Source organism: Quercus lobata, chromosome 7 (genome assembly GCF_001633185.2).
Source record: "Quercus lobata isolate SW786 chromosome 7, ValleyOak3.0 Primary Assembly, whole genome shotgun sequence".
In the NCBI taxonomy this organism is placed as follows: Eukaryota; Viridiplantae; Streptophyta; class Magnoliopsida; order Fagales; family Fagaceae; genus Quercus; species Quercus lobata.
Genome location: NC_044910.1, coordinates 42110362 through 42123570, shown reverse-complemented (window position 1 = coordinate 42123570; position 13209 = coordinate 42110362). Strand labels below are relative to the sequence as shown.

The following is a 13209-nucleotide window of genomic DNA, read 5'->3' as shown; positions in this document are numbered from 1 at the left end:
TTAGATGGGAAAAATGTCCTTTATTTCCTGCCATTAGATCTTATAGTTGTAAGATTGATACATAAAAATGACCCAAACATGTACACACACAGACACTTGTATTGAAGAGTCATATTCAAGAACAAAGAAAATAAATTTGTCCACTGCTTTGAAAGGCTACATGCCAATGTTTTGCGCCACCATCGGGTTAAGACTGATTCCAATTATACATGCACCAACTGATCAACAATGAGGTGAGGGATAGAAGCACTACTTGTTCCAAACTTGGTGCTTTCCTTCTAAGTTGAAAATGAGCAATTAGTAGAATAGAGAGTTCACAAATAAGAGTATCCTCGAAATCTTCATAATTAATGACCAACCTAAGCCGAACCAGAACATAATCAGCTTAATATCGGTATATAAGTTGCTTGTATGCATCCTTATTCTTTGAGTAATAATCAATCTCTGCCTGCAAACAAGAGATCACACAGTTATAATTTGCATTCACAAGTAAAAGAAAACTCCTCCAAAATGTTTCTACAGCAAGCTCTATATAATTCATTCAGCAATTAAATTCTGTGAGAAAGAGAGTAAAGCACTCGAAGGTGCTTATATCTTTGACACACTTAACTATGTAAGAAAAGTCCTGGTATAGCCATTTGAAGTGGCTTATAGCTGGGCCTAGAACTTGACATTCCCTAGGTCATACTTCATTAATAAATATGTAAAGTAAAAGGTAATTTTCAAACCTCAATGATTAGTGATCTAGCTATTTGACAATCAGGAAAAGGCACAGAAATATGTAAGACTGATTTATGACAGTCAATAAATTACTTAGACATCTGAAAATTTGAAAAAACTCACAAGTTTATTAGAAAAAGTTGTATCTGGGTTATTGGTTTAAGGAAGGCTTTATGATATTCAACAAAAGTGGGAGTTTTGTCCAATAGGTACGACCTTTTTGTAATATTCCACAAAAAAAAAAATCTATTTTAATTCCTATGGCGGTTTTTCTTCACTTAGCCAAACAAATATAGGAGATCAAGCAGTAACAAAGTCAGGCAGCAACAGCCAACGAATGAATGCAAGTCTTGGCTTTACAAGTCTTAGCAACAGCCAGGTACAACACATGAAAGTGCATTTGAGTCTCATGTTGGGCTGTGAAACATGGAGGAGAAAACAAGGTAAAGGTACAAAAGGGCGTACTGACCTGGAAAATCCCAGAAAAAATTACATGGCAGAGCATGAATATAGATGACTATAAAACAGACATATCTAACAACAAAATAAAATGATACTGGATCGTTATCCACTCATACCATATTATACAGCTGAGTGTTACAATGAAGAAAATTACATATGCCAACATTAACCTTGTTCAAAGGAATGTTGGTGGAGCATCTAGACTCAAGGGAACTAACTAAAATGTATAATCTTGTAATACAGACAGGCATCACAATTGTTGGACACATGTCCCTCCAATTAGTATGAGACAAGTGCCAGTGTATGACGAGTCTCCAACGCAGACATGACTCATCCATAGAATTTTCCATGCAACATAGATGAGAGGTTAATCTTTCTCAAGAAGCACAAAAGGCTTAAATCTTTTTGCTTAAATCTTTAATCTACAAGCTCACCATTCAGAAAGCTTATTTAGTTATTTCAAACATACCTTGCGAATTCCTTTTATGGCAACCAAAAGATTTTCACCAATTAGATCTGTCAAGACACTATCATTCCGGAGAGCCTTTAAAGATTCAGAAAGTGATGCTGGCAATCTACGAAGTTTATCAGCAAGGCTATCTGGGTTTGTATCTGTTCCATAGAGGAATGGCATCATGAATTTACCAATTATAACATATGCTTTACTTGTCATCTCATATTATCAAAGATTACAAGATCTTACCAACAGGTTCAGGGAGAGAAAGATGCCTCTGAAGCCCATCAATGCCAGCAGCAACTATAGCAGCCAATCCTAAGTACGGATTTGCACACCCATCAAATGATTTAATTTCAAAGTTGCTGACCAATCCATCTGGAATTCCAGGTGGGCATGCAGTTCTCAATGGAGCTTCTCTGTTTTCTTTTCCCCAGCACTGGTATGCTCCACTCCATGTATTTGGTACTATTCGATCATAACTGCACACACATAACAGTTAAAACATGAAGATAAGAGAAAATAGTCCGTATGAAGTAATTTTTCAAAATATCTATCTAATATAATGAAATAAAATGGTCTCTACAATGTTATCTCCTACTAAGTTTTACATCAAACATAAAACTCTATTAATCAACTCATACGGGCTAGGATTAGATGGGAAAACAATGTCGGAGTTAGGTAGGTGTCATTGAAGGATTGAAGGAAAATGACATTGTTCTTGGTCTAGGTGTATTTAAGATGAAATGGAATGAAGGGCTACAAGCAAGTGTATATAAAGGGGTAGAAGTGCAAGAGGTGAAAGGGTGAATGGAAATGCAAAGAGTTTTGTAAGTGTGTGAGAGAGAATTTTTTTGAAACATTGAATCTAAGGAAACAAAGAGTCCTTATTTTTTAATTGGAAAAGTCTTGAAATATTGAACCAAATGAAAGAAAGAGTCATTATTTTTTAGTTGGAAATCAAAGGAAACAAAGAGTCCTCATCTGCTCACATTGTAACTTTCTAAACTTGATGAAAACAATTGTAAAATTTCTAAATATTTTCTGACAAAATATGCAATTAATTATGATTGTACAAAACAATTTTTCGTTCTTAAAAAGATTCAAAGAAGGAAGAAATGAAGTATGCTATTGAACTGTGCAGTATCTGATTAAAAAGAATATACCTATTTGGAACAGGTGCTGTAAATGCCAATATTGCAGGAAGATGATGTAAAACCCCTGCCATGAACTCCTCCCCAACGGTGGACATTCCATACTGAGAAGTTCCACCAGATGCCTTAAAAACATTTTCTCCATTCTGATACAAACTGATATGCACATGGGACCCTGAACCAATGTCATCTAAAGCATACCTACCCATCAAGAAGAGACAACTATGTAATGTAGTATAATGTGTTATATTATGAAGCAATTTTTCAGACATAAATCCATGAAATAGATTCTACACATGCATTGTTGATTAATTGTCACAGAATGAAAATGTTCCCCATAATTCCTCTCATAGTTGGACATGGGAGTAATCATTGAGTAGCTTTGCCCAAAATTTTAAAAATCAAGAAACATTTAAAATTCTGTGACTCATTGTAAGCAAGACAACAAATATCATTGGCACCTACTTTGGCATGAAAGTTGCCAGTAATCCATGTTTCCTTGCAACAGCCCTAATAACCTCACGGGTGAAAACCAACTTGTCAGCAGCATTAGTACAAGCAGTATAACCCAGTGCCATCTCAAATTGACCTTTCCCAGCCTCTGCATGCAACTATGAAAAATGCTAAAATGAGTTAACAAAGTCTTGGCACATAATATTTGAATTACAGCGCGTGCGCGCGCACACACACACACACACACATATATATATATATATAGAGAGAGAGAGAGATGTCTTGGATTAGCTTTTTTCTGTTAGTTTATTTGCTTATGTACAGCTTGTTAAAACCTCTTTTTTTTATGTACAACTATATTTTTGTCAAGGTTACTCACGTTTACAATTGAACAATGGAACATACAGTAAAAAGTGTCATTGTCATTTCTATAAAAATTAAGTAAGACATTGACATGGAACAAAACCAAAACTAATGGAACACCGAAATTGAAGAACAGAAAAATAAAAATAACCCAGGAATTAACACTAAGCAAGAGGAAACAAAATCTAGGAATTACCACCTAGAGTTGCCTAGAATTAGTACCAAGTCATTGAAGGAAAATTTCAATAAATTTACTACTGAAGCGAAAATTTTATCCATTGGAGTATAGAATAGTGGGATTACATACACTACTATGACTTAACCCTAACTCTAATTGACTTAGGAAATGCCAAATGTTGAATAAGAAAAATACCGTTGACTCTAGGAAATTAAAGAAATTACTAATAACATAATTAACTAATAAAAGCTAAATGAAAATCCAACAAACTGATGGTAAAAAGAAACAATTGACTTCTATAATTAACAAAAACAATCAAGCCTTAGTCACAAGATTGTTAGTGTTTGCTATGGATCCACAACAAACTAGTCAAGGTCGGCCAAATGTATTCTAACTTCTAGAATAAAACAAAACTATATTAAAATAAATTTGTTTTTGCACTAATTGCATCATAAATATTCTTGGAATTTATATAATATTAAATGGAAAGCTGCAAGTCCTTAAGGAAATTTTTGATTGCCTCAAAAGTAACTGCAGATTTATTTTGCTGAGGAATAGATACTAAGACTTCATTTAATGAATCAAACAAAAGGAAAGGAATGGGCAATCAAATTCAACATTATAGAAATTCAATAAAAAAAATTTGGTGAAGGCCCACAGATGGAAGGCACGCTAGCCTCTACAAACAAAATTGGCACAAAGCATGAAATTTTAGTGCCCAGCTGATTGGCGATTTCGATTTGGCATGCATTTTTGTTACACTGGATTTCACATGAAACTAGATTCCTTCAGAAATTCTCTTTCAGATTCATTCATTGGATAGGGATAATTTTAGTGTCAGCAGAGCTAAAGCAGGAAGTAAATGCCAATCTTTCATACACACTCTACCTAGTTAAGTCGCTAAGCATATATAAAGAGCAAATGGACACAGATTACAAAAACTAAGCCAAACATAGGTAACTCCAATAGAAATTGCCTCCCCTGAATAAGAATAAATAATGTTGAGTTTCATTTGTACCTGTTCCACTGTGACATTCAAGGAATCAAGAGCCGCAACAACTTCTTGAAGTAAGGGGGACATAGCATCAAATGCTGATGTAGAGCAGTAAGGTGTTGAGTCTACTGGCATCCATTCTTCTTTCCCTTCCCTGCACCACTTTGTAAATTACATTAATAATAGTTGCGAAAATGCTAACAGCAAAGAAAATAGCTAAAGACCTTGGTATGCCATACCTTAGTACACTCTTCAAGAGGAAAAACTCATTCTCAAATCCTGCATTCGTTTCCTGGACACGGCATTTGAAAATTAAACATCAAACTATCTTGCCAGCAATTCACATGAATTATCCTACATACCAAGTTAAATTCGTCTTTCAGAATTTTTGTAACCCTTCGCAAGGCCTCTCTTGGGCAATACTCCCATGCTTCACCAGGTTTAAGATGCATGTCAGCCAAAACCATTTCCTCCTGTTTTTTCCTGTTGAAGAAGAGAGTGGTTTGCCACATCCATTATGATAGACATAAATTCAGAGTTCAAAATAAATAATTCTGCCTGCCTCAGATGATCTCTAAGAAGCACTAAACTACAAACGTTGCTCTTTGAAGCTATATAACCCATATGAGACTCTTAGGATAAGAATGTGTTCAGCAGTAGGTCTTTTATTACATAGCCCAAATACTGACTAGAAATGACAGAAAAAAATTTATAGTTAAATAAAGAAGAAAGGTCCATGAACTACATATGCAATTGAAACATATTAACAAATGTGCATCAAATTAGTGACAGTATGGCTAAAGCGAAAATAAATAAATAAAAAAGAAAAGAAAAAAAATACTGAAGCAAGATACTATATACTGGTCAACAAAGAAAGAAATATTTTCCAGAACCTGTAATGACATAGAAAAAAATAAAATATGATAAATAATTAAGGATTTGTATTTTGAGTAAAGATATGTTAACTATTGAATCCGTTTTGTAGCTTCTCTTAATTCCCAACCCCTTCTATCACATAGCAAACCACAATACTAAAAAGTGCAAAAGTTACATGAGTTTACTTTAAAACTTGACCAAGCATAAAAAGAAGTAGCATCACTAGCAATGCCATTTATTTTGTTACCTTATTTTCCCTTGTATTCTAAAAATATTGGATTGAAGACTAATTAATTAGGGAGATTCTAAGAAAAGGAAGGCTAGCATAACAAGGCCAACATAAATATGAAATTCTAGATACTAAGCTTGTATGATTAATAACCATGTTCTTTAATTTGCTGGGGCCCAGAATTCCAGTACAGCTTAAAAGTTCCAACAGAAGAATAAAAGAGTGGCAACATGGCACGTTGCTGGCCCTATTCGATTTTATCGGATGTCACAAACTTCATCAAGAGCTGACGTGAAGTCTAAATTATTGACATCCTAATTGTGTAGGGGACAATACATGTAGAGGATTTATAAATTTTAGTTTCACTCTTCAATAGTTGATGGAAAGAAGAGGAATCTGGAAAACTTAATTAATATATCACGACAAATGGAAATTTCAAAGTGGACAAATTAGTACCATGGTATTCTGAACTTGGTTGACAAATCAGGAATTAGTCTGATCTCACCCGTTCCAGTTAGATTGGTCTCATCAGCTGGACCATCGGCAAAAGAAGTCATTCCCATACTTGCAAATGTCAAACCAACACCATTCTTCTTAATAACATTGCTGAAGCGCATCGATGGAACAACCTGAAACAAAGACATCATAGCCTTCACTACAGTACTATTGACATTAACTCCCCACTGGCTGCATCAAAAAAGAATCTTGTACTGCATAAGCATGGAATTGATTTTTTTTTTTTTTAATTGGTAAGTTACACATGGAGTCATGGACTGTTGAATCTTAGAACCCAAAACCTCACACTTGCTCTTATGAGGAAAGGAGATTCCATTTGAGCTAGAGCTCGTTAGCAACATGGAAGAGGAAATTCCAGATACTTTTCTTGTTCTAGGTCAATGATTCAGCCCTACTAATTCCTAATAGTGATACTAATATGATGACCTCCATATTACTTTGCTGACTGAGAAATTACACATGGAAATCATCTAAAATGAAATAATCATGATTTAATTTCAATAACTTGATACTCTACAGATGCACATTAATTGAGAGGGGTAAAATCACTTCTATTAAGGCATGGCAAAATGAATCTATGTGAAGACATTACCATATTACCCATGAAACTTTAGAAATTGAATGACTATACAGGCTTACAGTCATCTGCTGAAGGGTTATGTAGATGAGCAACAATTACTTTTGTTTAGGTATTTATCACTTGCATTCTAGAGAATCTTATACAATATCCCATATTACAAAAATCTTAATGAACTTGTTACACTATGCTCTATATATAGCCAATTTGAATTGTTGTAGAAACAGTACTAATCTATTCTTATCATCAGATTCTGTGAATCTTCAGTCTGATGATAATCATCAAGTAAGAAATAAGCAATGTTGGGCAACTTCACATTCAGATTGCTAAGTTGACGGGAATAAGGGATGCACCTTATTCTACCAAGCAATCAGTCCATAAATTATTCACTAGTATGGCAGTAATGAATTCGAAAGGAACAGAGTACAAAATGATTTTAGGAAAACAGTCAGATGACACATTGGACTACTTTAACCTGTTTGATGCCTACAGGAATAATTTTGAGGCAGGAAAACCAAAACTGATGAAACACCAAAATTGAAGAATGGAAAAATGAAAATATCCTAGAAATCAACACCAAGCTATTGAAGGAAAAACTTCAACAATAAATTATATTCATTAAGCAAACTGTCTAAAACTAAAAGGCTCCATTGGAGTACAATAGTGTGCTTACATACACAACTATGACTTAAACCTACTGTAATTGACTTAGGAAAGCACAATCACTGAACTACAAAGATACCCATAACTCTAGGAATATCAATAAAATACTAGTTAACTAATAAGACCTAAAATAAAATCCAATAGACACATAGTAAAAATACAATTGCCTTCCAAAATTAAATAGAACTAAACTAAATAAAAATTGTCTTTACGCTTCCCGCATCAAACTTACTGTCAGCAATCTGATCATTTTCACTTAGGATCTTTATGAATCTTACTTATGACATTTTGATGCAGCACTAATAGGAGCTTTTCCAATCCTTAGTACTTATATACTATTATAAGCAATCATTGCAGCAACATAGGTTCGATAACTAGTTCACAATGGTTTGCTATGGAATTATCAAAAACAACTACATAGAATGAGGGGATGCTTGCTGCAGCTAGAATTATAAGAACGATGACTTCTTTCCCTTTTTTGTTTTTGTTTTTTCTATCCCAACATTATTTATTTAAAAAAGAAAAAAAATAGGCACTCTGCTTCATTCTGAAGAAGGCTGTTTCTTGTCAACAAAGTCTGACTACTTTCACTCTTAAACATAATTAGTTGCGAGAACCTGGGATAATTTCCCCTTTTCTACATCTCAAATGGCAGGCAAACAGAACCTCAGTCATTCTCTCCTAGTTCAGAGATCTGTTCTATATTTTTGTTTCAACTCTTATTCATGTTCTTACACTTGTCTTAAATGACAGGCCCAAACTACATTTACGAGGGAAAAAAAAGTACTCACACGACATCTGTGCTGTCCTGAACCATCTACCCAGATAATGCGAACAAGCGAGACATCATTATGTGATGCACTGGTCTTAATTTTCAGAGAGTTAGGAGTTACTGCATGCTTTGAACCAAGAGATAAATTAATCTTGTAAAACTGAATTGCATTCTGGGCAAAGATATCTTTAGAAGCTTCAATAGCTTCAGCAATTGAGAGATCACCATCAACGCATGCATCACGTAAAACAGAAAAGACAACTTCACGTGCTTGCTTTGCACCTGTAAAAATGAAAATCGGTTGGTGTGAGGAGATCATCTTTAGTAGCTGATATGGCATGTTCAAGACAGAGAGTCTGCCTTAACTGTTATGAACTTCCATAGAAACAAACATAGATTAAGACTTGGTAAAATAGTAACAAATATCAACTTTAACAAACCTAAGTAGAAAGTTTCAGGAAACGCATAACCATCAGTGCTGAACATCACCTGCAAATTCATTCATGTTTAGCATCAAATTTTATAAGTACAAACTAGACATAAAAGAGTACATAAAAGGAGAAGCACTGCCAGAAACATTTTTCTTCCAGAAACACGTGTATTATGGTATCAACATTTTTCTTCCAGAAACATATATGCATTATAGCCAAAAGTAAATGCATAAAAATTTTTTAAAGATGGCTACAGTCAGTTAGTTGACAAAAATTTTGTAACAGGAAAAAAATGAGGGGGTGGGGGGTGGGAAGGAGGAGGCTAGGAGATGGAGTATGGATAAGCTGTTCTCATGGCACATGTGGAGTTTAGAAAATGGTGACATATCCTAGGTCTTTTGTATACTAAAACCCTCCATCAGTATTATATAAACCGCTTATGGTATAACCTTCTTTATTGGGGCCAGCTCTAAAAGCTCTTTGACTGAAGATATCATCCCATGGACACTAAGCTTAGGAACTGCCAACCCAAAGTCGAGGTACACCTGAAAGTGAAAGCATTACATTATTTACAAGGAAAACTTCCAAGTATATCAATATTACATGTTAAAAGATGTGATTCACTTGGGACTAAATTTGACCTGGGAATAAACAGAGGCCAGATATGATGCTTCCTTTGAAAATGGGTAGGATGCATGTAAAAGTACTATACGACATTTAGAAAATCTCTTGTCCTCAAGAAGCATCCGGAGATGAAGGGGATTGGACAGCCGCATATCCAAGTCTTTGTCCCCAAAACTAGTTGTAAAAAAAAAAAAAAAAAATGAAACATACAGATTTAGTATATAAAGTAACAATGTAAGAACATACAGATTTCTCTAATGCTCTTTCTGATAGCTGAGAAAAGAACAAGAAATACAACAAAATAAAAATCTTAGGAGCTGCTTGATTATTCACAGAAGTGGACCAGAATGGGCCACATCTCTAAAATTAGTTTTATTATTAGGGACACAACCATTAAGATAAATTCAAGTTCAGTGTGTTTCAGGTGCATTTTGAAATTGACTTGAACATCCTTACATGAAAAAGCCACAAACTATCTCTAGAAAATTTAAAAGCAGTCAACTTTCTTCAGCTTTTAGCTGATTGGGTATATAGAATTCCCAAACAACCATCCATATTCTGAGTTTTATTTTTCTCTATATCTTATTAGCCATCATTCAGAGCATAATGTGAAACAAATATCAGCCTCAAAATTGTGTTACCCTGTGTGTATCTGCATCGGCAAGTCAAAGCATAGAGCAACCTCCAAACTACAAGTGAAGACATAGTCGATAAAGCTTTTATTCATAATGCGAGTAGGCTTCCCAGCTGGAAAGATAAATTGGTCAGTATATCATGCAGTGTATGCTGAGAAACCCCAATCCACATGCTACACTCACCACTTAAAATTTCAGAAAGACCTTCCTCAGCATCTTTTCTAGTGACATTTGTATTTATCTCTAATCCACTGCGGTATGCAGCAATGCTTTTTAAGCCAAAAATCTGATTAGCCACTGTAACGCAGATATAAGGAAACCAACTAAACAGGCTTCGTTTATAACTTTATAATACTAAGAAGGACAAGGTACAAGGAAAAAAAAAATCTATTATAAGCTGAAAGGATATGACTTCAACTTTTCCAGATAAGTTTCAGTGAACGTATCCAATGTCCAAGCACCTCCATTTGGCAACTCCTAAAAGGAACAAAAGAAATGAAGAAATAAATTAAAAGGTATAAATAAATTAGATTCAATGTCCAAGCACCTCTTGCTCAAAAATCAACCAGTTTATAATAGCAGAGAGTAAGAGATGTTGAATCAATAATACAAAACTAATAAAATAAAGAAAACAACTGATGAATGAATAACATATATAAGCACATGACACTCAACTTAATAGATTTGAAAATTTTATCAGAAACTTAGCCCATAGAAAATAAAAATATTGGGTCATTGCTAAAGACTGTATCAAGATAAAAAGTAAAAACAAACTATGCAGATCATTGACATCTCATTGACATAGGCATGGAGGTACAATGCACAAGATATAGAAGATAGTAGCCAGAGAGAAGGGTACATAAAAATTATTGGGACAATTGACTACAATGAAAAGATAGATTTCTAACTCAAACAACATACTTCAGAAGGTATAATCTACAAAATGTTTCTGATTAAATCATTTTAAAATGGCCCTAGAAAAGAAGTTGCAGAAATAACAACCAGAAAGATCTCTAGTTCCAGCAACCTTATTAATTTACAAAATACAAATACAAATGCAGGACTGAAATGCAACAATATCTCCTGATAGTTATAGGAGCATCAAGAGCATAAAACTTAACAATAAAAAATAACAATAGATACTGTTTTGGGCTACTCGTGCCCAAATAAATTGTTCCCCAAAACAGATCAACTATACAAGTAACTGTCCATAAAGTCCTCAGCTCTTGTAATGTCAAACGAAACATGTAAGCATAATATGCTGTATTCCTTTTGGGATGGAGTTGGACATCGAGATGAAACACATGACCAAGTGAACAATGAGACAAAGTCCAAGAGTCGAAGAATATCTTTAAAGCATTCAATTAATCATTTCACGAAAACAGAAAATATAATACAAAGGACAGCATATACATGCATTTACAATTTATGAAATGCTCAAAAGGATAAAATCAAAAGGTATATTACTTGATCAAGAATTTTCTCAGCCAAATGTTCAATTCTCAATATTCTACCAACAACTGGTGCAAAACTTTTATGCCACTCTATGTCATGCTTTTTGTCAAATTCAATCCCATCGTCAACAAGAATGGCAGATATTCTTGCAGCTCTGAAGCATATTGAGCTAATGGATTGTAATCCAGAGAGTCTACGGTATTCTTCAACCCCTTGCAAGGATAACTCAGATCCATACAGTTCAGCAATATGCCTTAAATTTCTCTGCCATGTACAAAGCAATGCAGTCAGAACGGAAGAACTAAAACCAAAATTTTTTTTTCATAGTTCTCAAGTACTATGCAGTTACAAGTCATAGCATCATATGTGTGTGTCTTTGGGATAGCTTATTTTCATTGGTTTAATTTGCTTTAATTAAAAGTACAATTCTACTTAGAAAAAGTGAGGTTTTAAAACATTGTACATAAGCTAACTAAACGAGCCAACTTGTAAGCTATACCGACTAGGCTTATAAATATAAGCTAGTGAATGAAAGAAAGATTATGCAGTACTGTGCTTGGCAACAGGAATATTAAAAGTTCCTCTAGATTAATGAAACTGCCAACTTCAGAACATGGCGAAATGTACTTTTAACCCAACACTTATGCTAGTTGCACTCAGGACATTGAATAGAGACCTCCAATTTGAACAAATTTACAAAGTAAACTTATGTTACTTTACGAAATACATTCATTTCATTTCGTGTGCATTTGGCAACTGCTTAAAAAAAGCTAGCTTTCAATTTAAATTATCTACTATTTGCGAGTCTCAAATTACTTTTTGTCTCGTCTTTATTTTAAATAATCTAACTTTCAACCTATTTTCATCAGCTTTTTCGCATAGCCACTTGTGGTTTACACAAACATGTGATAAGCAATTGAAGTACTTCCACAAAAATCACAAACCCCCTTTTTTTTTTTGAGAGAGAGAGTTTCAACCGTCCATTTCTTTCTAAAGCTTAAGAAACACCGACTGTTCATAAAAAAAAAAAAAAAAAAAAAAAAAGGAGAAGAAGAAATATGGACTGAAACAGAGTACAGCTGGACATGCCGTAATAATAATTGATCATAAAAAAAAAAAAACACATATTTCAAAAGAATTTATTGCATTGACCGTAGTACATGGCTATTTAAGGTAGTTGCTGGAGACAAGTCATTATCACATTGCCCTCAGACTGACAACATCATATTACTACATACATCTTCCTCCATTTTTTTTTTTTTTTTGGTTTGTTTGATTTCCTTTGCATAGAATAGATTATGAAAAAAAAAAAAAAATCAAAACATAAATATGGGATTGATTAGCTTGTACCTTGAAGGAGAGGGAGTGAGGCGCGTAGGATAACGCGTCGCCTTCGGCTTCAGAGAAGGCACGGATGAAAGGGAAGGTGGAATCGAGAGCGACGATGTTGTGAGCGTGGCCGTCAACTAGCTCCACTTCCTCTATGGCTTCTCTCAGCTCTGTGAAATCCATCTCTCTCTCTCTCTCTCTCTGTGTTAAAAAATCACTCGGTCTCACAATTGCTATTGACTATGCAGAGGAAGCTTAAGAACTGAGTTTTTTGTCAACGCCGCGACCTTTTTATAGCTCCATGTGTAGTACAATTTTGAATTT

At 34.4% G+C, this 13209-nt stretch overlaps 1 protein-coding gene across 4 annotated transcripts; it reads right to left on the bottom strand.

Annotated features, from left to right (window-relative positions):
* Positions 1–13209, bottom strand: LOC115951214 (protein fluG). Of its 4 annotated transcripts, none has more exons than XM_031068402.1 (19): positions 12907–13207; positions 11569–11820; positions 10511–10578; positions 10285–10400; positions 10108–10213; positions 9484–9640; positions 9292–9387; positions 8852–8900; positions 8431–8693; positions 6340–6512; positions 5141–5261; positions 5018–5070; positions 4803–4932; positions 3256–3401; positions 2803–2991; positions 1886–2118; positions 1652–1794; positions 360–448; positions 1–278 (listed from the first exon to the last, which is right to left on the bottom strand). In XM_031068402.1, the coding sequence occupies exons 1-18, from the start codon at positions 13066–13068 to the stop codon at positions 386–388; spliced, it is 2520 nt and encodes an 839-aa protein (XP_030924262.1). In that variant the 5' UTR covers positions 13069–13207; the 3' UTR covers positions 1–278; positions 360–385. The 4 variants fall into 4 exon arrangements, with proteins under 4 accessions (XP_030924262.1, XP_030924263.1, XP_030924261.1 ...); XM_031068403.1 differs by having other exon boundaries at positions 1–448; positions 11569–11744; positions 11777–11820; positions 12907–12996; XM_031068401.1 differs by having other exon boundaries at positions 1–448.

Excerpts from the sequence above, each read along its gene's own strand:
- LOC115951214 (XM_031068401.1), bottom strand. The coding sequence starts at position 13,068 with ATGGATTTCACAGAGCTGAGAGAAGCCATAGAGGAAGTGGAGCTAGTT. Across the intron at positions 11,821-12,906 it reads CTCACTCCCTCTCCTTCAAG|AGAAATTTAAGGCATATTGC; the intron begins GTACAAGCTAAT and ends TGTACATGGCAG. Across the intron at positions 2,992-3,255 it reads CTGGCAACTTTCATGCCAAA|GTATGCTTTAGATGACATTG; the intron begins GTAGGTGCCAAT and ends CTTGATGGGTAG.